The sequence below is a fragment of the Glycine max genome, chromosome 10, assembly GCF_000004515.6.
Source record: "Glycine max cultivar Williams 82 chromosome 10, Glycine_max_v4.0, whole genome shotgun sequence".
Taxonomy (NCBI): domain Eukaryota; kingdom Viridiplantae; phylum Streptophyta; class Magnoliopsida; order Fabales; family Fabaceae; genus Glycine; species Glycine max.
Genome location: NC_038246.2, coordinates 30,515,800 through 30,540,837, shown reverse-complemented (window position 1 = coordinate 30,540,837; position 25,038 = coordinate 30,515,800). Strand labels below are relative to the sequence as shown.

General features: G+C 33.6%; 1 protein-coding gene across 4 annotated transcripts; it reads left to right on the top strand.

Annotated features, from left to right (window-relative positions):
- The first annotated feature begins 8,794 nt into the window (after positions 1 to 8,794).
- On the top strand, positions 8,795 to 24,794 carry LOC100805910 (protein VASCULAR ASSOCIATED DEATH 1, chloroplastic). 4 transcript variants are annotated; one of them, XM_026124089.2, is made up of 20 exons: positions 8,842 to 9,069; positions 9,269 to 9,392; positions 9,922 to 10,028; positions 10,262 to 10,327; positions 13,420 to 13,470; positions 13,657 to 13,722; positions 13,928 to 14,023; positions 14,155 to 14,256; positions 15,041 to 15,141; positions 15,224 to 15,396; positions 15,683 to 15,723; positions 15,848 to 15,935; positions 16,103 to 16,189; positions 17,135 to 17,189; positions 18,007 to 18,073; positions 21,922 to 22,021; positions 23,307 to 23,368; positions 23,464 to 23,503; positions 23,651 to 23,928; positions 24,467 to 24,794. In XM_026124089.2, the coding sequence occupies exons 6-20, from the start codon at positions 13,663 to 13,665 to the stop codon at positions 24,698 to 24,700; spliced, it is 1,584 nt and encodes a 527-aa protein (XP_025979874.1). In that variant the 5' UTR covers positions 8,842 to 9,069; positions 9,269 to 9,392; positions 9,922 to 10,028; positions 10,262 to 10,327; positions 13,420 to 13,470; positions 13,657 to 13,662; the 3' UTR covers positions 24,701 to 24,794. The 4 variants fall into 4 exon arrangements, with proteins under 4 accessions (XP_006589034.1, XP_006589033.1, XP_025979874.1 ...); XM_014763119.3 differs by lacking the exon at positions 9,922 to 10,028; XM_006588971.4 differs by lacking the exon at positions 9,922 to 10,028 and having other exon boundaries at positions 8,795 to 9,392; positions 24,470 to 24,794.
- Positions 24,795 to 25,038: the final 244 nt, after the last annotated feature.

Sequence of the window (25,038 nt, the reverse complement as noted above, 5' to 3'; positions counted from 1 at the left end):
CGGTAAGAAACCGAGTATCAAACTCAGGAAACTTGTTTCATTCGGTGAAGTTTCATTCAACAAGCAGACATTGATATAAATTCATGTAAACAGAATTAAACCAAAGATGTATGTGTTGTAAATCTAAAATAACTACAAATACGCTTATCAAAACGGGAGAGAAAATAGATGATTAAAACGTTGGGTCCTTCTACTGAATGCTTGATGTAATTAAACGATTTTTCTCTATTTAGTGTATTTCTATGTTCTATGTTGAGGACTAAAATACCAAACACCGATTCCTCGCGTGAATGGACTAATTCTAATTAAACATCGTTCTCGGATGTCTCATCAAACTTAGCCTAACCGAACATCATTACAATCATAGCATATCAAAAACTAAAACCCTGCACTCTATGTCTAGCAATGCAATTATCTAGCCATGCTCTATCCAGTTCTAAGGATTAATACATTTTCCAATGCTAAAAATCCTAACTTTACACATCAATGGGTGATCAGACCAAAAGCATGCAACAATTAAATGCATATAGAAGCAATGAACACATAAAACAACTTTAAATAGATAGTTAAGAATTTACATCAAGTTTCAGTAGAATTTCCCAACAGAGATACTTAGCTTTCCATTGCAAGGCAGCACCTTTCAGCTACAAGATGAGGGTTTAAGAAGAAAATAACAGATTGCACAGTGGTGGGAATGTCTCCTCCACCTCTAGGAACCTAAAAATTACTCTTAAACCTAAGATCCTCTTGAAAGCTGAGGTTTTTGGCTTCCTTGCTCTATTTTGCACCTCTGTTCTGCTCTCTATGCTCTAAATTAGCCTCCCTTCTAACCTATCTCTTGATTTTTCCAACTTCAGTCTTAAAAAGGGTTTTCTATCCTTGAAGGCTCGCTTAGCGCCATTTTCGCGCTTAGCACGAGTTAGTGAATATCAGCTGAGCAAGCTGGACGCACTTAGCGTAAGAAGAGACAACCGCCTCGCTGAGCACGCAGATGCTTCTCAGATTCTCCCAACTCGCTAAGCGAGCTGAGTGCCTCACTTAGCGCATGATTCTCGCTAAGCGAGACACCAACTGCAAATCTTCACAAATTTCATCCTTTTTACCTGAAACTGAAGTTGAAACACATTAAATTCACACCATTGGACATTTCTATTGAACAAAATTAAACTAAACCTAAAAGTATGTACAAACCTACAAAAAGAACCATAAATTGGGAAAAAGATAAACATTTTATAAAACTTTTCTATACAAAAGTTTATCGTAAATGACGACTAACATGACACCCTCTACCCCACATATATATGTATTAATAATAAAATGGATGAGAAATCAAAATTAATTAAAAGTCTTTAAAACATATTTAAATAAAAGCATTTCAAAAAGGTAAAAGGCTCACATTATTCACTTCACAATTACCAAATAAAACTTGTCAGAAACTTTTTTGGCTCAAAACATCATGTAATTAAACAAAACTCATGCCCCAATGTCACATCCTATCAGAGCATTGTGTCTTGACGTCTTTCAGCACAAGGTTCTTTAAAGCAATTCACCTAGTCATCTGCTCCCACAAACACAAAGTTCGAGATCATCACAGGATTCAAACACAAACAACACACGGAGAGTGAGTTATCACATTTATAACTAATAGAGAGAAATAAGACAACATGTAGATATACATATCATATAAACGAAATACAACTTACTTAAACATAGCTCACTTCATTCCACCACTTTGTCACATAACATTACATCATAACACAACATGTCTCATTCATTTTCACATCATTCACGTACTCAAGGATCAAAACACAATATCATTAAATCAATCAATACACAAGCATTATGCAACAGATACACTAATACTCAATCCTATATGCAATGTGGTACCATGTCAGTGAAAAACCTCGTCGGGCACCTAGGAGTACATGACAAGACAAACCACACACTAGTAAGTCAGGTCACTCTCACTAGGTAAAATCATAGGGAGACCAGTCAGGGTCACGCTGTTTTGCAAGAATGTTCCAACCATGCGGGATCGGCACAGACTTAAAGGAGCACTCAAACCAGGTATATTTACCCTTAAGACCTAGACTCCGAAGAGTCTGTCAGGGCTTATCCCTCCTGATTCAGGTCCAACCCAAAAAATATTTTAGCACACAGACTCTATTTGTGAACTGTACGAAACACACGACTCCTTAATTATTCTAAAAATAATTTTATCTCATCGCGCTTGTGATTAAACTCGTTGGTCCCCACAGTGGTTCCAATCACAATACTCGTCGCTCATTAACTTGTCGCCCTTAAAAGGTCTTATAGTCATGTGATTGTATGGTTCATAGCTCACAACTCAGTGCACACAATATCTCAATGCACATATATATTACAAGTCAATAAATACTCAATTTATCACATACACTCGGTCTCAATCACAATAGTATAATCCCAATTTAATATGTTATCATACCTCATGAATCATATACACTTTACCTATGCACTATGCAATACACACAACTACTCAATTGTTTTCAAAATCATTTTAACTCGTCGAGTTCCCACAGTGGGTTCCTTCACAATAATCATCGCGCAAAAACTCGTCGCCCTTAAAGGGTCTTACAATTGTATGATTGCGCAGTTCATAACTCACAATTTAATACATACAACATCTCAATACACATGTATTTCACCATTCATCACAAGTTCAATTTGTCACTTACTCATAATTTGAATTCATTTCATAATCTCAATATAAAAATTTATACAAAAGTTTTTCTCACAACATGGGGAGTAAAACCCCTCAAACAATTTCACACAATCATATTAAAATCAATGAATCAAAATCATAGGTCAAAAACACGAAAACACCAAGAGCACTCAATTTTATCAACCAATTCACATCAGAATATCAATTGGTCTGTCAAACACAACAATATCATATTTATAATCATAAAGGAAAATTATAATTCAATAAACATCCCAAAATAAACCCCAATTTAATCCTCTAAGGATCCCTACACATGTTCATTCTAACCCAAATTGCGATAAACTCATCCCTTACTTCTAAACGGGCTCACGTGTGTATTTCAACAGCTATATCGGCATCTCTAGTGGTTTCCTGAGATTTCTCAAGCTTTTCCTCTGGTTGCTCTGCCAGGGTTTCCAAGCATTAGAGAGGAGGAGAAGAGATTGAAGCCTTCATTCCATTGTCTGCGTGCGATGAGTATTTCGCCCTCTCTAGATATTAATTTGAAAATCCCAACGGTGAAGATGTGTGTAAATGAATTGTGAACTTGGTGTCCAGATGTCACAAAGATCCAACAGTTAATGAGTCTGAGAGCCGTCAAAATGGGTTCCGGCCCGTGGGCCAGCCCAACCCACTGTGGGCTAGAGATGGGCTGGGCTCAATTTTTTTAAAAAAAAATCGGTATCGGCAACTTTTCAGTCCGGCCCACTTAGCCCGTGGGTTGGTGGGCCAGCCCGTCAATCCACCAAATTTAAATAATATATTATTTTATTTTATTATTATTATAAATTTATAATTGTTAAGAAATTAAATTTTTATTTTGTAGCTAGCAACCCAATTGGCAATTCACATTCATTAATAGAGTAAGGCCAAACAATAGAAAAGTCCAATTGAATTAGCAATTGTTAATTTGTTAATGGTCCACAAAGCAACTAGGCAAAGCCTGCACCTTTCTTAATTTCTTTGCAACCTAAAGCAACACCAACACATTTGATCTGGCGGCACCTCCACCCACGAGCCACCGACGGTGACGATGACCTCCGAACGCTCGATTGCCCGTCACCACGACACTGACCTTCCTCTTCCACCTCGCTTCAGTCCTTTGTGCCATCATTTTTCCTTTTCTTTGTTAACTACAGGTGCATTAGATTGATGGAAATGGCTTCTGAAATTGTAAATCGAGTTGACTATGTTGATGATATTGAGTTTATGGAAGATGAGGAAGAAGCCAGGGTTGAACCTAAACCAAATGCAAAGGAGAACAGAAGGGACAATGATGAAAAAGAGAGTAAAAAAGTTAAGGTTTGCACTTCTATAGCTTGGAAATATTTTACTAAAATTGGTGTGGTAGATGGTAAAGAAAAGGCAGAATGTAATGCATGTGGGCAACAATATGTAATTGGTGGGAGTAAAGTAGGTACTTCACATTTATTGCGTCATGTTAAGCTCTTGTGTAAAAAGAAAGCTAAATTTCATGATGTGGGTGGAATGATAATTGATCATGCCGGAAAGTTAAGATATAGGGAAGTTGACCAAAAGCATGCTCTTGAGCTTCTAACAATGTGTATTGTTCGACATGGTTTTCCATTTAACTTTGTTGAATATAAATGGGTTAGGGAATTACTTTCATATATAAATTCTGATGTTAAGCATGTGAGTAGGAACACATTGGTGTCTAGTTTGCTGAAACTTCATGGTGAGATGAAAGAAAAATTAAAATATGTAATTCATAAATGTCATAATAGAATTTGTTTGACATCTGATTGTTGGACTGCTTGTACTCAAGAGGGGTATATCTGTTTAACAACACATTTTGTTGATAATAATTAGAAATTGAATAGTAAGATTCTTGCTTTTTGTAAATTGGAGCCTCCTCACACCGGTGAAGATTTGGCAAACAAAGTGTTTGAAGTCTTGACTGAATGGGAAATTGATAGGAAAATATTTTCCATTACTTTAGACAATGCTAGTGCTAATGATCGTATGCAAGAACTTTTGGGTGAGCAATTAAGATTGCAAAATAGCTTGTTGTGTGATGGTGAATTTTTGCATGTGAGGTGTTGTGCCCATGTGTTGAATCTTATAGTTCAAGATGGTTTAAAAGTGGTTGAAGTTTCTTTACAAAAAATTAGAGATAGCATTAAATATGTGAGAGCATCCGAGTCAAGAAAAATAGTATTTACCTTATGTATTGCTCAAGTGAGAGGTATTGATACTAAAGTGGGCTTGAGGTTGGATGTGCCTACTCGGTGGAATTCTACTTATATCATGCTTGAGAGTGCTCTTAAGTATCGTCGTGCTTTTGCAAGTTTCACTATTCGTGATAGAAAATACAAATGTTGTCCATCTAATGACAAATGGAAAAGAACTAAAAAATTATGTGAATTTTTGAAGCCATTTTATAAGATGACTAATTTGATTTCAGGTATATTTTTTCAAACTTAATTATAATAAATAGTTTCAGATTTATATTTATATTTTAATTATCTTATTTGAATTTTTTTTAGGTACATCTTATCCAACTTCCAATGAATACTTCATGCAAGTATGGAAAATTGAATGGTTGTTGCGAGAAACACTTAAGTGTGATGATCCAGTATTGCAAAATATGGCAGTGTTGATGATGGAAAAGTTTGGCAAGTATTGGAGTGACTATAATGTCATTCTTTCAATTGCTATGATTCTTGACCCACGGATGAAGCTTGAAGCACTTCGGTTTTACTATTCAAAGCTTGATGCTTCTACTTGTGATGAAAAGATTAATAACATAAAAGAGAAGATGTACAAGCTCTTTGATGAATATGTGAGTGTAAAGTCAAGTTCATCTACTGCATCAAGTTCTCAACAACCTACTGTTGAAGAAGGTTTCAGTATAGAAGAAAATCAAGAGATGGATGATCCATATGATGTTAGTCTTTTCTTTTGTTTAATTATTTAATTGTTTTATGATTCAATTTATATAATTTAATTTTTCTCTTATATTGTCATAGGAATATATCAATTATGTGAGCCAAAATGTTAATGTCAATGGCAAGTATCTCTATTTGGCTGAGACACCGCTTGAGCCAAAGTTTTTTCCTAAGTTGGATATTTTGAGTTATTGGAAGGACCGCCAAGAACGTTATCCAAATCTTTGTAGATTGGCATGTGAGGTGTTAAGCATTCCTATAACAACTGTTGCTAGTGAATCGGCATTTAGCATTGGTGCTCGTGTGCTAAACAAGTATCGCGCTAGTCTTCTTCCTTCCAATGTTCAAGCACTAATTTTAACCCAAAATTGGATAAATGGTTTTGAAGATATTGGTAATTTATATTTCTTTTTCCATAATTTTTAGTTTGTTATTGGTGTGCTGTTTTATTTATTTGACTTATTAATGATATTGTATTTTTTTTGTATTTGTAGATGAAATTAATGGTGATGTTGAGAAAGAAGAGGAAGTTGTTCTGGATTTCACAGTCCATGACTCTAATGTTTAATTTCAATAGTTTAGAAGTTTATTTTTTATGACATTTAAATTTCAATAATCTTAATGTTGAATGTTTATTTTGAAGACTTCAATCACTTTAATATTGAATATTTGGATTTGATTTAGTTTGGTTTTTATATTGAATTTTATTTTTTAAGTTGTTTGGATAATTTTTTTTTACAAATAAAAGGCAGAAAAATGGGCCAGCCCGCATAACTCACCAACCCGTGGTGGGCCGAGCTAGGCTAGCCCACTTTTAGCTCAACCTGTTGCGGGCCAATCCACGTGGGCCGGACTGGCCCATTTTGACAGCTTTATCCGGGATCATAATTTTAATGGAATAGGTTTGGGTATCTATGGGAAAAGAGAAAGCTACGATGTGAAGGACATTTGTCTCACCTTAGACCTTATTTCACAAATTCCAACGGTGAGAATTTTCAGAAATAAGTTGCTAACCCGATTCTCAAATTTTACAATGATCCAACGATTAATGAGTCCACGATCTTCATTGTACTGAGACGGGTTTGGGTGTATACGAGAAAAAAAGAGTTTTAGATAGGACTCTCTGTGCATTATTTACTCTATTTCTTTTTATTATTTTATAAATAATAACTTTATTTTATTTCCTATCAAATGAATAAATAAAATATCTTTTTTTTCCTTTAAACCATTATTTTAATTAATAAAGTTATTTCTCCTTATTTATTTAATTATAAAAACCTCATCATTTTTTCTAAAACTCTATTTATTTTTAAATAAAAAATATTTTTAATTTATTTACGAAAAATTGGGTGTTACATATGCCCGTTGGGGGAACTTTGTGACAAATTTACAACAACCACTGAATTTCAAATATTTTACTTTATCTTAAATTATCAACTTACACAATAATTGACTATCAAACATTATTTAATGCTTGACTTTCATAATATATTATCATCTTATAAACAATACCTATTATGATAACCTTAACAATAATATTATCTAATTAACTAAATCCATAATCAAACAAACCAACATGTACCACAACATCCCGTTAAATTCTCAGCTTTTCTAATTACTACTTTTTTTTCTTTTTTACTTAGGATTGTTGATTCTCATTTGTGTATCTAGTTAGCGAACTTTGTGATAAATTTACAGCAATCGATGAGTTCCAAATATTTTGCTTTATCTTAAATTACCAGCTTACTCAATAATGGACTATCAAACATTATTTAATGCTTGGCTTGCATAACATATTATCATCTTATAAACAATACCTATTATAATAACCTTAACAATAATATTTTCTAATTAACCAAATTCAGAATCGAACAAACCAATGCGAACCACAACAGCATGTGTAAGCACGGGTTCTACACTAGTTTAATATAAAAAAAAAATGTATTGCAATTAAGGAGTAGAGTTTATCTTACCGTATTTTATCGGGTTGCAGGTTCTGTATTGAACTGGATTTGTTAGTCGTGGGGTTCAAATTGTGTTAAAAAGGCCATTGTGAATTTACAAGATGATTCTTTGCTTTTTGTTGATTGTTTCCTTTTTGGGTGGGGGCTTATTTTGTAAAAAGCTTATTAGATAGATGGTGTTCAATGAACTCGGGATGTTGTATTTGTTGCTAGTAATTTTATGTGTAATTGTTTTAAAGTTGACACTTGTGGATACTTATGTTTAATGAATATATTTTATCTTTGAAAAGAAACATTAAACTGTAGTATAAAATTATAAATTATATTAATAAGTTATTATATTTTATTTCACATTTATTATATATTACTAGTTAAAGTAATCCGATTCAAGTCCATTTGTCCTGTTAGATTATACGAATCAAAAAGACTCATTGTTTTGAGTTGTCTTTTTTTTTTTAGCTCAAATTGGTCCTAACCAAGGATGACTCATCGAGCTTGTCCATTTTGTTAGTCTTATCCTAAGTTATAGTTTGATTGTGTGGAAGAAAAAAAAATAGAAGATAGTCGTGAAAAAATATTTGAATTGCATTAAAAGTAAAAAAAGAAAAAGATGTGAGGCCCACACATAAATTGAAAATTTTCTGTTATTTCTCCCAACCAATCACACAACATAACCCACACGATAACTAAGGATAGCAAAATAGGTTGATTCCTCCTCTTCCGTCACCAACCCGTCCCACCCCACATTGTCATATATGGGTTCAAAGTGATGACGGTCCCGTTTTGGGTTGGATCGAGGAGTTGGTCCTCAAAATTTAAAATATTTTAAATAATAATAAATATATATTTAATTGATTTTAATTAATTTTATCTTTTATAAATATTAAATAATATAATAAATATTTACTAAAAACATTTGAATGTATTATCTTAAAAATTGGAAAATATTTTATTTAGACAAAAATAAATAAATTAGAAATTAATAAATATATAGGAAATATCATAATAAATATTAAATATTTTTTGATAAAACATGAATTAACAATTTGATTCGTCCCACTTATCTTTAAGCCCATTTTTTTTAATAAAAAATGAATTAACAAAATGAGACATATTGACGCGGGTTGAAAATCCCAATCCTATTGGCAAAAGAAAATTACGAGAACGGGTTGATCCGTCGAATCCATTTCGTCAGCTCCTAAGCTAACATCACAAATCAATTTAACGCAACAGATGGCGAATGCCTAACAGAAGAAATAGTCACGTGTCGTGAAGAGTCAACATCACCATGGCGTAGAAGATAATGATTTTTTTCTTCTTCTTTTTATAATTTTTTTTATCAGTACAGCTACCGACGTTGACTCAATTTAATTTTTTTATCAGTGCAGCATTACGACATTCCTTTTAAGAACGCTTCTTCTTCGGTTCCGTCGGCGCCGTTACTACTTAAAACCGCGTAAAACCTTCTTCAACCACCACCGTTCTCTTTTCTCTTCTCACTGAATTTTCAGATCTACTTTTTCTCCTCAGTGGAGTAATAATATTGATTGATTCACGCAGCTATAGCCATTTCAGATCTAATATTCTATATATCTTTCTCTCTCTCTCTATTCTCTCTCTTCGATGGCTTCCACGGTTGTTGCCGCCGCTGCCAGGAGTGACGTGCCGCCGCGGCAGCCGGTGGTGGATCCTTCGCCGTCGTCGTCCCCCGACAACGCCGCTAATCGGAGCGATTCCTTCAATTCCTCGCCCAACCACTTCTCCGATGCTGAAATTCAGGTACTTCGTTTCGTGTGTGTTCGCTGCATTCGAAATTGATGCTGTGAAGTGTCATTTATCACTCAATTGGAACTTAAATTGAAGAATATATACGTTTAGCTTGAGTGTGAAATTGTTCGAAATAGTTTATTTTGTTGTTGCGGCTTCAGTGAAACCTGCGAATTGTGGCTCTTAACCTATATTTGGTAGAAGAAAAAATGAGAGGGAATAAAATAAAGAGAAAAAAACACGGATAACAAAGTATTTTCTTGATTTGAGAGGAAGTAGAAGGAAAAGAGAGGGGAAAGATGACTTATAGAAACAAAAGTTTAAATTTTTCTTTCTATTTTCTTTCCAATTCAAATTTTAAACTAATTTTCCTTCCTTCCAACCAAACGGATCATTAATGTTATATGATGACTTTGCTCTTTGGAATCTTCTAATTTTTGACACATGTAACCGAAATTTATATATTTCACTTAATTGAAAGTTAATTGAAGTGTTGTTTAGTTTGATTGTGGAATTGTTCTTTTTTTTTTTTTTTTTGCAGCTTTAGTGAAACCTGTGAATTGTGGCTTTTGACGTTATAGGATGGCTCTGGTCCTTGGAATCTTTTAATTTTGACACATTTAATTGAAATTCATATTTCACTTAATTGTAAGTTAATTGAAGTGTTGTTTAACTTGAGTGTGGAATTGTTCGAAATAGTTCAATTTTTTTGCGGCTTCAATGAAACTTGTGAATTGTGGCTTTTGATGTTATAGGATGGCTTTGCTCTCTGGAATGTTTCAATTTTTTACACATTTAACTGAAATTATATTTAGTTTGAATTTCAACATGTTATTGATCACCCTATATTGTTGCTTCTGTGATTGTTTTTATTTTCTTAGTTACAAACTCCAGACGTATTGAAGAGTGAAGAGTATCGACAATTGTTCCGTCTTCCACAGGAGGAAGTGAGTGATGTTCCACCTTTAAGATAGATATTTTAATGTCTAACTTTATGGCTTATTAGTTGGATCAGTGAGCATCATCTTATAATGGAATAGTTGGCAATCATCTAAGTCTATTCACGTTAGCATGTTTCATTAATCACGTGCATCTGGTTCTTGTAATCCTTTTTTCTTCATGATTGTGCCATGGTCATCAAACTCTCGAGTATACTCAGTAACTCTTACTAGTTTACGAGTTCACTTACCCTATACGAGTTGACTCGTTAGCAAACTCTCTTTTTAGTAGACTCTGTGCAAATTTGGTTTTACCATTGAGTCAGTGAGTCAACAATTTAAAAAAATTAGACCAAAATGCAAGTCGTTTTGGTTTGTTTTCTAGGCGATTAGGGTTCAACGTATCTCCATCTGGTGTGTTGTTTCTGAATCGAAGAACCCTCACCTCTAACAACATCAAACCCTCCGTGGGAATGCTCTACCAGTACTATTACCTCCGCAAGTTATTATCTAATAGTGATACATTACTAGACTTGATTATTTAAGTATTGTAGAATTTATGGTTTACTATTTGAGTTTAATTTCTATGTACTGACATTTTACATTCAATCACAAATCACCATTTGTATTACTTTAAGATAATTATTTTAAAAATCAACAAATTAACCGTACATGGTGAGTTGTGATTGGATGACCATGTAAAATTTTTTACACTGTCAGTGCATAATCTTTTTTCTCTTATTATTTTTCTTTATTATGTTAAAATATTCAATTAGTATGTTATTTATAGGTATTTTGTTACTAAGTAAACTCTTATGAGTCAAGTGCACGAGTTGAATCAATGGAGCTCCCACAAGTTTATGTACACTCTTGAGTTTGATAACCTTTTCTTTATGTTTGTGTTTCCTGGAAGTGTAGAATGCCATTTGGTGTGACCCTCAATAAGGTTAATGTGGTGTTTAACTCATGAAGCTCCTCACCCCCTGCCCCACAAATGTATTTTGGGTAGATCAGATTTGGTTTTAATTAACATTAGAGTTGGGCATGTAGGTAAGCCTGCAACCGCAAAGTCCATAACCTGTGAAGTCCGCCCTGCATTCTTAACGGGCTCATTTTTTTTGTCTGAACCCGCCACGCATAGTCTGCGGGCTTAGCAGGCCGGCCTTCACAACAACAACAACAACAACAACGCCTTATCCCATTAGGTGGGGTCGGCTACATGGATCAACTTCCGCCATAATGTTCTATCAAGTACCATACTTCTATCCAAACCATTAATTTCGAGATCCTTTTTTATAACTTCTCTTATAGTCTTTTTGGGTCTTCCTCTGCCTCGAATTGTTTGTCTTCTCTCCATCTGGTCTACTCTCCTCACTACAGAGTCTACCGATCTTCTCTCTACATGCCCAAACCACCTAAGTCTATTTTCCACCATCTTCTCTACAATAGGCGCTACTCCAACCCTCTCTCTAATAGCTTCGTTTCTAATTTTATCCTGTCGAGTCTTACCACACATCCACCGCAACATCCTCATCTCCGCTACACCGACTTTATTCTCATGTTGGCTCTTGACCGCCCAGCATTCTGTTCCGTACAAAATCGCCGGTCTTACCGCAGTCCGATAAAACTTTCCCTTTAGCTTGATCGGTACCTTTGCATCACATAACACCCCCGATGCTTTTCTCCATTTCATCCATCCTGCTTGAATGCGATGATTCACATCCCCTTCAATTTCCCCATCATCCTGTATTACAGACCCAAGATATTTAAACCGTGTGACTTGAGGGATAATATGGTCTCCTATTTTCACCTCTGAGTTAGAAACCCTCCTTCTTTTGTTGAACTTACATTCCATATACTCCGATTTGCTTCTGCTTAGGCGAAAGCCATGTGTTTCTAGAGCTCGTCTCCAAGTTTCCAACCTCTCATTCAATTCCTCCCTCGACTCTCCAAGGAGGACTATGTCATCTGCAAAAAGCATGCATCTCGGCGCTATCTCTTGGATTTGTTCTGTGAGGACATCCAGAAATAAGGTAAAAAGGTAGGGGCTAAGGGTTGACCCTTGATGTAAACCAATTGTGATGGGAAAATCGTCTGACTCTCCACCCTGTGTCCTAACACTAGTCGATACCCTATCATACATATCTTGGATAGCTCGAATATATGCAACCCTAACCCCTTTCTTCTCTAGAGCTTTCCACAAAATCTCTCTAGGCACTCTATCATACGCTTTCTCCAAGTCAATAAAAATCAAGTGCAAGTCTTGTTGGGCCATGCGATATTGCTCCATCACCCGCCGTAATAAATAAATCGCTTCCATGGTCGACCTTCCCGGCATGAAACCAAATTGATTCTCAAGATGAAAAAGAAATTAAAAAAGAAATAGAAAATTAAATTTTAAAATGTAAAATTTGACCCATTTTAAAAAATTTTAGAAACTAACTATGAATTGTGTAAAAGAAAATTATTTGCCCAAGATGGTAACGTAAATGGAATTTTAAGCTCTACCTAAAAAGCATTTTTTATATCATGTTTACTTAATCTATAATTTTATACTAAATTAAAATATTATATCGTCATTCACCAACCATTGAATCATATAAAAAGTACTTAAATTTTATACTTTTTTATTTTACTTTGTTTACATCCCTTAGTTTTTAGTATTATATATTTTTTATATTAAAATGTAAAAAGCCCACAGGGGCCGTGGATAAAAACCTGTTTAACCCGCAGGTTAAGCGGATAAAAAACCGACAATTTAAACGGGCTCAAAATATCAAGGCCTGTATACTGTGCAAGTTGCAGGTGGCCCATGGGCCCAAACCCATTTGCCTAGCTCTAATTAACATATTTACCAAAATTCAATAGATCATATCTTATTTTGGCAATCTCACACCTACAAACAATTTTTCCTTACACAATTTAAGCATATCTAATTCTTGCAACAATTTTAGATGAACCACATTGATGATGTTACTGTTGTCAGGAATTTGCACATTTTTTAGATTTGGGAGTTCTTACTTGAGAACTTTCTGCGATTTGATTCCCCTTTTGTTTTATTGTAAATGAAGACAATTCTTATTTGTTCTCCTTTTCTGTAGGTCCTTATTGAAGATTTTAATTGTGCCCTCCAGGAAAACCTACTTATTCAGGTAATAGTCTGCTCACGATTTATCGGTAAATGTTAATACTATTAACTCACAAATACTGTGCATTATCCTTTCAATTTGAAGAATATTACTGAGTACTGTATTTTTTCTTAAGTTAAAATGCATCAATTGTTTGAACATGCATTTTCATTTGTTTTCTCCTAATGACTTATTAATTGCTTGTTGTAGGGTCATATGTACCTCTTTGTCAACTTCATTTGTTTCTACTCAAACATATTTGGATATGAGACAAAGGTGAAGTGTTTAACGCAGTTGTCTATGCATTTAAACATTATTTTAAACTCTTCATGAGAAGAATTAAATTTATATTTATATTTACATATAATATCAAGGTTATTCAATGTACATGCTTAATCTACTATGTTGATCATCTGCTAGTAATTTTGGTTTTAATTTCATTTTTTGCCACGTGTTGGAATTGTCAACGATTATGTTTCAGAAAATAATCCCATTCCCTGAAGTCACGAGTGTAAGGAGGGCAAAGACGGCTGGGCTCTTTCCCAATGCCATTGAGATTCTTGCTGGAAACAAGAAGGTGTGTTGGATATGGAGAGTAACATTTATGCTAGTTGTATTTCAATGAATTTATGCCCTGAACATTACTTACCTATTTGTATTTTCTATTTTCTTGTGCTGTAATGTCTTAATCCACTTATTTATTTTCAGTACTTCTTTGCATCCTTCCTATCCCGTGATGAAGCTTTCAGGATTATTAATGAGGGATGGTCGCGACAGGGCAATGGAGCCATAGCAATTATGGAACAGAAGGTATTTACTATAAAACTCTCTCTTGATACTAATTGTTTATTATTTTTTTGTTCTGTTGGTAGTATGTAACGTGATAAAAAATTTCATTGGTAATGCGGTGGATTTTAGAAATGAATGGCACCCCTCTACTTATAGTAATCTGTTAATGGATAATGGATCAAATAGCAGGCACTAGTTTGAGAATTAGTAAGGAAGCCAAGGAGAAGCCCAATCATTGGGCAACAGCAGGATCTTGTATGAGAATTTTTTTGTAGGATTTTATATGTTGAATACTACTTCTTCTGTTCCTTTTCATTTTAAGTATCTTTCTGAGGTTTTCTACATTATATGGATCAGTGTTTAGCCATGGTCTTTTTGTCACCATAAACTATTAAACTAATGTATCCTAGTGCCCGGTTATTGTATGCAGCCTTGCCCTTGCATATGCAAAGAGGCTGTTTCCGGATCTGAACCCATGACGGTCACCAAGGCACAACTTTGTCTCCATGTATAGTACAAAGTTGCATCCAATAATTCCCAAACTAAAGTAGTTACCCAGTCTCAGATAATTAGATTTTGCAATGGTTTTCATTGTTTTTTTCCTCTTGTGAACATGAGACTATCTTTCACAGAATGCATTCCATACCTGTCATGTGTTGAAAATTATTGTTCCACTAATTATTTTCAGTATTCAATTTCTTTGGAAAATTCGATTACCTGTGCATAATAAGATCTTAAAATGCAAATTAATTGGCCAAAATTGCATCAGTTGTACTGTTGCCCTCATTTATTTATTTTACTTCAGGAATCAATGTCTGAGTCCAGCAGCCAAGAGAATGGATTTGTAGCTGTTGAAAATGTCAAAAGTTCTGATATAACTGACAACGGATCACTTTCTACTGATCTGTATGTCCCTGTTTATAATGGCTGTTGCTATAGAATAGATTATTTTCTGTGCAACTCGTTTAGGCTTATGTGTGTGAACCAGGAGCAAAGATACGACGCTTACATCCATTGTTGGGGATGATCCTGTATCGACGGCAGATTCAGAGAAGCAATGCAGTGTAAAACAGGTTGCTGAACCTGAACTGAATAATGATGCCCCAAGTGCTGCAAGTGTGAGTTGGAAGTGGAACGAGGAGGATATTGATGCCCCATCAAGTGAGTTTGGGAATATATATATATATGTGTGTGTGACTCATGTTCACTAGTCAAATGTTTGTAGTCATTTAGAAATTGTTCTGAGGGAAAATATCTCAACAATTTTATTTTAAATTGTTCAGGGATGTCTGATACAGTGGATGTGGGAAAGGTGTTTGAATTATAGATAAAAAAGAACACTTCATGTGTAAATGTCCATTGTCTTTATGTTGTAGCATACTACTATTTGTTCACCTTATATGTGTAGATAATCTGATGGATTTGAACTTATTTTCTAAAAATGCAGTTCTTGAAGCATATACATGTGTTGCAGATTCAGTGTTTCCGGTATAATCTTGCTTGAAAATCACTAGATCTGTTTTTAGTTTTTAAGTTTTCCCTTGCTAATGTGATCAATCTTAATTTTAAAAATTTATAGATTTTCTCAAAGTTTAGAATTTACACATTGCAGATGAAGGTTGAAGACTTCTTTAGGTACTTATTCTCAGATGATGCTCTAAATTTTCTTGAGTCTTTTCGCCAAAAGTGTGGTGATAAAGGTAGCCTGCATGAAACTTTTAAACCTATGCATTTCAATTATCATTTTCATATTCTAGTTTTGTTTACTATCCTCCTCCTTGTCATTTAATATGATTTTAGGGAAGAATAGCAATAAGCCAATAACTGATATCTTTCTTCATACATTTTTTTTCTTTCTTTTTTTCAGACTTTAGGTGTTCTCCGTGGCATCCTCAAGAGAAATTTGGGTATGCTCGTGAACTGTCATTTCAACATCCAATAAAAATTTATCTTGGTATGCTTCTGCTTCTTTTATTTTGATGTGCACTGTATAAATTCTTGTTCTGACTTTGATGTTGTTAGCCCGTTATAATTGTATAGTTTATTTTCTATTCGATAGTCAAGTAAGCTAATTTACATTGACATATAACTGGCATGTTCATGAGTTATGAAACTCTTTAATTTTATAGGAATAAGTTTAAGCATGAGATCTAAATTTTGCAACAAGTTATTAACACGAAGCTGACTAGATATATGTATTAATAAGTTATTAAGAAGGAATAAAATGTCTAGGAACACACATTTTTATAAGATGGTGCAAAGGGCCTAATTGGAGTGAATGGGACACACAGATCAGTGTTCTATTAGACTAATTGAAGAACATTGATGCTAAATGTGTAAGACTAGCTAATATATTAAAAATATAGGGCCATACTTCCGCATCATATTCTTCAGCACTATTCTTCAGCAGGGTCAAAGGCTTCTAACAGAAGATGGAAAATGTGGTGGCTAGCAGTTACAAATTCTATTTGGAAGCTCAGAAACGAAATGATATTTCATAATCAATCCTTTGATATCACTAAGCTGGCAGATAGTACTCTTTTCCTTTTGTGGACTTGGTTGAGGGAATGGGAAAGGGACTTCAAGGTTCCTTTCCATTGTTGGTCTTCAGCAATGCCTATAGTCTTTATTTAATGCTTTTTCTGAAGGGCAGGGTGATGGCTTGTTGTAGGGTGTTCTCTGTTCCTGTTCTTACAGGATTTTTATCCTTTTGTATCTTGTAGTACCTCTGGTACTTTTCCTACTTTAATATAAATTATCTTTGCATTTCAAAAAAAAAAAACTCCCACATCATATTTTGGGCATTAAAAACTTTTCTCTCTGATGCGTTCCAATGAATTTTCAAAACTTTAGGGGAGCTGTCTATTTGCCAGTGGACATGATTGTGTTTCTTTTTCAGGAGCGAAATTTGGTGGCTGCCATGAGGTCCAGAAATTTCGTGTTTATAGGAACAGGTATTTTGCCATGACCTTTTTTTCTCAATCTGTTTATGTTAAATCAGTTCGTCTTCTACTCTCAACAATTTTTTAAGGTAAAGGTTTCAGGGAGCTTCTAATAAAAAGGAAGCTAGATGGAGGATAATTATGGGGATGAATGTCCCTAGTAGCTTAGGGTGTTGTGGGGTAGGTTAGACAACGTAATGATGTGTAGCAATAACATATTTTCCTGTTTTATTGGTTTATGACTTTAAGTGGGAGAAACTGAGGAAATAAGACAATGATAAAGGTGTGGTGAGATAGGTTGGAAGAAAATGTCTCTTGTGCTGTTTTGTGTAGCCTGAGATAAAGCTGTTGTGGTGCCAGAGCTTATGCAGCTGATAGAAATGGAATTGTGTGGGTCCTGTGAGTGAGTTGCTTTTCAAGAACACTTGTGATTGAGAGGCGGGTGTAGTACTGGAGAGAAGGGATATATTTATTCAACTAAACAATTTAATTGTTTCAAACCAAGCATTTTGAGTTTGGAATGGTGTACAACATGAAATACAAGAAGAAGCTTGTTGGTGGCTTGTTTAGGTTTGTTTTAATTATTCTCTTCTCGGATGAGAAAAACTGGGTAGGACCTAGGAGTGTTGATGCTTTTATTATGTTATGTTGAATAGTGAAAATAGTTGCTTTTGCTTCCATTGTGCATTTTATTATTTCCCTTTATCTATTTTCTTGTGTTCTTTATGTTAATTATTTATTTTAAAAATAAGTTACTGCATTGACTACATGAAATAATTTGTTCTTAAAATGTCGTGTTATCTTGACATGTATTTGTTACTTCATCCAGTCATTTGGTTATCGAGACGTCGCAAGAAGTCAGTGATGTACCTTATGCAGATTATTTCCGGGTTGAGGTACAAATTTTTTGAAACATTAAATTTTTATGCACATGAGCTTTTAAGTAATTTTATTTCTAGGAATGCTAGCAATACTCTCTCTCTCTCTAGCACTCTGTTTCTAACATTCTCTCCGGATGGAATTTATTGAAAATCACAAATTTTGTTGGGTCTCACTTTTAAATTAGGAGACTCATTAAATGAGAAGTGAGACCCACTCAAATTTGTGATTTCTAATAAATAACAGCCAATAATAAGGAGAATGTTAGAGAGTGTTGCTAGCACTCCTAAATAATTTTTGAACAGAATAAATTTTCAATTGAAAATATTTCTTGGGTTACATTTTGTTCGGAAGAAAAGGAAGGGTTTTTTTTTTTTTGGGGGGGGGGGGGGGGGGATTTATCGAAGAGATCAAGGACAAAATATAGAAGTAGGAGTGAATAATGCCATCGACACAAGAAGTCTCAAACTCAATTTCTTATTAGAAATTGTGAGCAGAGGCAGAAAGTCTCAAACTCTAGTCCACTTAGGCTAGGGCTCTAATACTTAGTCTCGAAGGATTGTAAAAGATTTTGTTTTATAAAAAAAGTCTTTGTGGTATTCAATCAGGACTTTTAAATAATATAAATAAGTCTAATGATATTCAATTAAGATTTTTTAAGGAAGACAATCTGGTGATATTCAATTAAGATTTTTTATAACTTATAAAAAGTCTTTTGGTACTCAAAAACATACAAATTTCATTTGATTATTTTTTAAGAAGGATTTCGATGGATTTCATCAGACTTTTTAGCATAAAACATCTATCAAACAATCTTACCCAAATCCTTGAGATTTTGCTAGACTTTTTTTTTTCTTTTTCTATTGGTTATTAGATTTTTTTTTCTCTCATCACGCATACCCTCTCCTCTTTTTAATATTCTTCAAGATGCATGTGCCATATATATTTTTCCTAATCTTTTGAAATAAAAAAATATTAAATATACTCTTCTCCTCTACACTTTTTCCTTTGTTTTTTAAATTAAATTAATGTTTGTCTTATGTGCTAAGACTAATCATGTTTTCCTTATACTGACTATGCCCATCACTTGCTCGAGCAATGTTTTCTTGACTGTTACTCTTAATTTTGTCATCCACGTAACTCAGTAACTTTCCTACCAATTTTTCACCCGCATTACTCCCTTCTAATATATGTTTATTATTATACTTCATTTAAACATATTATTAGATTTATCATGAAATAATTGTAATAATTAAAAAAAATCAAAAGACCAACGTGTACATTTTTAAATTTATTGTTTAAATTTAAAAGTGAGAATAAAAAGGTGTTATTGCAAGAAAGATTAGTATAGGAGGACATAAAACTAAAATTAATATAAATATTAAAAGATTAAAAAAATTATATTGATTTCATTTTTTTTTATTCAAACCTCATAATTTTTTATTATTTTTTTGCTAACTCTTATAATTTTGAATGTGTTTTTAAAAATTCATAGAATCCTTTCAAATCTTATAAATTTATAGAATCTTTTCAAATCTTTTAAATTTTTATGATATAAATCCATTAAAATTTAAATCATCATAAAAGTCTTTAAATAAATCTGACGAGTATTCTTACGTAATTTTTAAAATCCATTAAACTTTTTTATGCTAAAATATTCTTTTAAAATACTAATTCAATGAACTCCTTAAGCTATTAAGCTATTAGGTGAAGACATATATGATTATATGTTTACTAGACTATCTTCCATATGAGCCACTCTTATTACTGTTCTTCTCACATGTCCAAATCATTGCGGGCAAGATTCTGTCATCATTAAATATACCGAATATTTTACTAAAGAGGCTGAATAGATGGTTCCTCTTTTCCTAACACCCGACATAAGAAAATTCAGCATTATCTTTTTTATCCTTTGGGAACCAACACTGATATATGAGAGATAACCTGAGGTACTTGATAAGAAAACCTGTATAAGACTTATGTGACCACCTGAAGATGGGAAATTGCATTTCCAATTATTAGGTTGCAAGTTTAGCTAACGAGTAGGAAGAAGGAAGAATTTGATGCCGTGGCAATATCAGCCAAACTAAATTATTGCGAAATTAACTTTCAGCTTCAGGCCATGAATTGAATTACCATGTTTAGAGACTATGTCTAGGGTGGGAAAGGCAAACATGTTTTCCCTTATGGTAAAGCTTTTTTCAAGGGTTAAATATATTTTATTTTGATCTGATGGCTAATTTTTTTTTATCCTTTTCGTCTTATTTTCCTGATTTACCCCCCATTTCCCCTTCCTCTTTTCTCTCCCCATCTACCAGCGCTTTACCTTTCTCACCATGGATAACCCAACGCCACCAAAGACGACCCCAATGCCGTGGTTGGCATTTAAAATCTCGAAGGGGAACTCATTTTTGAAACGAAAAACAGTCAGATTCAAGAAATACAAAATTCAGATCACAAATTGGAAAACAAGCTTTATTCTTGATCTTGATCTTAATCTTGATCTTGATGACGATTAAGATTTGGAGTGTCCAGGATCTTGAAAAATAGTGTTATGCATAACTGCACCGAGTGTGAACCTTATCCTCAAGCGTACTAAGTTGTTTGCAGTATTCTAATAAGTAAAAGTATCATTCCCTTGAGGAATCACGTAATGCTTGGCAAATTCGCAATTTTTTACTATCTAAATTAATGAATGAAACAATAGAAACATGAAAGTAGCATTCAATAACAAGGATGAAATAAACAAAGACACTAGTTTGAAAATATTTTTGGGAATTTTTTATAAAAACACATTAAGACAACATAAATCAAATAACAAAGGTTGTTGGTGTTCGATTTCATGAACCAAACTCTTTAAAATAAATCACGATACTCAATTTGAGGTTCAATGTTAATATTGTTCATTGTCCAAAGATGGTATTCTAATCCCTAATTCTTTAGGTGAAAAGAGCCTAAGTTCCTCTGTTAAACGTCAACCTTTGCACATTTAATTCTCTAGGTGAAAATCTAATTGTTGAAAAAATCTTTACCATGGTGCGAAACATGTTTGTCTTTCCCACCTTAGACATTGTCTTGGAAATGTAAGATGGGGACTTGGGTCTATACCAGTACTGCTGCTTAATTGTGGTCTATTGCACAAGCTCCAACCTTTATGAGGTCTGTGTGGGGTCGGGTTTATGCTGTCTTACCCATGAACATAGATGCTGTTTTTGCAACTAAAATGGTGGTCACACGACAGCAATCAGTAGGACGGCTTTAAGATTTCCTAAAAGCATTCTTATTTGTTCTATAAAATGCTAAATGGATTAGACATTAGGATTGGACTAGATACATTACTTTTCTGTTTGGCACTGCACTTGGAAAATAATTTGTACATTTTACTGACAATGATGAAAGAGTTACTCAAAGAATTGGGTTGATATTGTGTCATTTTTAAACATAGTAAGTGACTTCAGGAATTAGGTTACAAACATTTAGACTATTTTCCATTTCTGAATGTCTAACCAAAAGTGAGTTTGATTAGTGTTTGTAAATAGTTAACTACTGTTCCACTATCATCTCTTGCATTATATTTAACGTTCAACTTAATACTCTGAACATCAGGATACCTCAAAATGCATTTTATGTTTCCACTCCACTAGTTAAACAAGCATTGAATGAATCATTTGTTTGAGTAAAACCAATATATGTGGTTAAAAGACTATTTTTTAATCAGCAAAGTATGCGACACAATCAGGTTGTTATTGAGCTTTATTTTATCTATGAAACTGTCCTCAGTTCTCTGTTTCTTATAAATTTATAATTTTCTTTCCCAATGAATTGTCAGTTTTTACTTGTGCATGGTTTCTATGTGAATTACCAGGGACTGTGGAGTGTAGAGAGAGACAAGGATGAATCAAAAGAATGCTGCACTTTGCGGGTATATGTGAATGTGGCATTTTCTAAAAAAACTATTTGGAAAGGTGTGGCTTTTTATTAAGTATTCTCAATGAACATTTTCCTTGATTTGTATCTTAATCTTTTGTTTTATTTCTACTAATTTAGATGATGTTGATTCATAACTTGTGTCCTTTTATATCATGGTAAATTAATCGGTTTTATAGTTTTTTTGCATTTTTCTTTTTTCTATGTTGGTTGTGTTATGTTTAGCTGCTTATTGTCTTCAATCTATACCATGAACGCCTGTGTATGTTGAAGACTTTACGTTTTAGAAACATTTTCCTGAAATCAATTATTATGATGTTTTTAGCAAGCAAATAATCAAACTGAGGATGTAGCGACTGTGTTACCCTGACAGAGTTGCATTAAGGTTCCAAAATCAAATCTGCTATGCCTCGGTCATTTGTGATGTTGAGATTGTTTTCTGCCCTGTCTCAGAATGGAGGCAACCGCATCGGCTGCTTTTGATGAGAGGATGATTCTGATTACCAGCAATCAAACCCAAAATCAGTCCCTAATTAATCACACTTGGCTTTAGCAGTCAATAATTCACAAAACTTCCTTTTGTTCTTAACAAAGTTCGATCTTGAGTAAATACCTCATTTTTATTCTCTGTTTTACATGTCAAATTCTGTTGTCTATAAATAAAGATTTTCAATATTGATAATGCCATTCCTTATTTATTCTTATGTTTGTGATTTTGATCTTCTAATTTATTCCTAAATAGGAGACATTAACATAACTGAATATTAGGAGATTGTTTAATACAAATTCCCTCTCCCCCTCTGCACACACACAGTTTTGAGTTGCATTCTTAAATACCTTATCTTTAATCGCTGTTTTACTTGTGAAATTCTGATGTCTATAATGAAAGATTTTCAATATTGATAAATTTCATTCCTTATTTTTCTTCTTATGTTTGTTATTTTGAATTTCTATTTTATTCCTAATAGGAGACATTAACATAATTGAATCTTAGGAGATTGTTTAATATGGATTATCTCTCTCCCTCCTACACATAATGTTTGAGTTGCATTGTTAAATGTCCTATCTTTAATCTCTGTTTTAAAGGAAGTTTATAACTAAAGATTTTCGTTAATGATGATATCATTCTTATATTTTCTTATGTTTGTTATTTTGATCTTCTAATTTATTCCAAATGGAGACATTAGCATAACTGAATCTTAAGAGTTTGTTCAATACAAATTATCTCTCCCCTGACACAGTTTGAGTTGCATTGCTATGTGTTCTATTTTGTCACTGTCACGAACTTGAACTTTCTTTGATTTCATGTGGGAATAATCACAGGCAAAATAATACAATCAACAATTGAAGAATGTCGAGATGCTTATGCGACATGGATAAACATGGTATTCTTGTGTCTGTGCTTGTATTATACGTATTTTGTTTTGCTGTGGTTCAAGTTTCCTTTTAAATGTCCGTTTGAAAATGTATGGAATTTCAGGCACATGAAATGTTGAAGCAGAAGAACCTTGAAAAACAAGGTTTGGCTTTCATAATTCCTATATTTTCTTAAAATTTAAAGTTACTTTTGGGTTCCATACAACACTGGTGTCCAGTGAAATATCCTACTTTTGAGGATTTATGGTTTACTTTTCATGAGGCTGAAAGTGGTTCTGCTGTTGCTGTAGCTCAAAATGGTGAAATCAATTTAGATAGAGAAGTGAAGACTAGAGAATCTTCAGAAGGGTCACCGGAGCAAAGTAACCCTACAAAGATACTAGCTACATCCAATGCCTTTGATGCTGCTACCCACAATGTCGGCTCTCACTTGCAGGGAAATTTCATCGAACCATCATCTGTTTCACTGTTTAAAGAGTTTATGACGAAGTTCAGATCATCTTTGAGAAGTCATAGCAATCTTTCTCTGCTCCTTATTACTATTGTCGCTCTGATTTTCTTCATTCAGGTGTGTACTTTAAACCTGAACTTTAGATAGATTTATGCCTTTTCTTACTTCGTGAACTAGTTATAAAATTCTGCGAGGAACTCCGGACTAGCAATTCTTGTGTGTTTGGTAAGAAAATAAAGTTGTTCATAAAAAAATTGGTGCAGGTACTGGCATCAAATTGCTTAAGTTAGCATTCAGTCACTTTACTTCTGAATGACTGCTCAAACTCTAATGTACATATTTTGGTTCCCTTCTTTAAAACTTGTGTTCCTCACATGATAAAAGCAAAATTCAAGAATCAATCTAAAGTAACAATGATATAATAATAATAATAGAATCATCCCCGCCCTCTATTCACATGTTTTGTCTCGTTTAGCTTCAAACATTTTTGTTTGGCTTTAATGCTTGGTTACCTGTTCCGGATTATCTTTTAATTTCAAATTTGTAATGTTTTGGATTTTAAGGCTGCGTCTGTAATGATTTATTTTTCACTATAATTGCAAGTCGATCAGTTTACATTTTAAGTCATTCTAACCCTTTCTTTATTCTGTTGCAGCAGTTTAGCATACTTGTGTTATTGGCCAGACCTCAACACATACATATGAACACTCCTGTAGACATCATGAACAGGATGAACAATGAGGTCACTAGAAGTCCTTCAGACATAGCGTGGCTGGAGAAAAGAATTCATCACCTCAAAGATGAAATGTACATGGTTGAGAGTAGGCTTGAAAGGATGCGGTATGAACATTTACTTTTAAAAAAGCAATTAAAGGACCTAGAACACTAGTTACCAAATTTCATTGTCCCCTCTTATAGCATCTTTTTTTTTTTTTGTATATACATGTGATGTGATATATAGATATGATATTTAATTTCGTAAATTCATTCTTCTCCCTCGTTGTAAATGAGGACTTTATTTTATACCCAAAATTAAAGAAATGAGGAACTTGTGATTTAGGGTTTGTTTTCAAGTATCAAATAATAGGATGAAATGCAATGGATGACTATTATAATTTTAAGGATTAATTGAACTTTGTTTCTATGTCAGTTTGAATGCCAATTTGGTCTCCTTAATTCTATTTTATTTTTGGTATTAATGGGGCTTTTTGTTTAAAACAAGTATTA

Bases quoted from the DNA above. Each gene is read 5' to 3' on its own strand.
- LOC100805910 (XM_006588970.4), top strand. From the start codon at position 9,237: ATGGCTTCCACGGTTGTTGCCGCCGCTGCCAGGAGTGACGTGCCGCCG. The intron at 15,142-15,223 runs GTATGTCCCTGT...TGTGTGAACCAG, and splicing joins GGATCACTTTCTACTGATCT to GAGCAAAGATACGACGCTTA. The intron at 15,724-15,847 runs GTATAATCTTGC...TACACATTGCAG, and splicing joins TTGCAGATTCAGTGTTTCCG to ATGAAGGTTGAAGACTTCTT.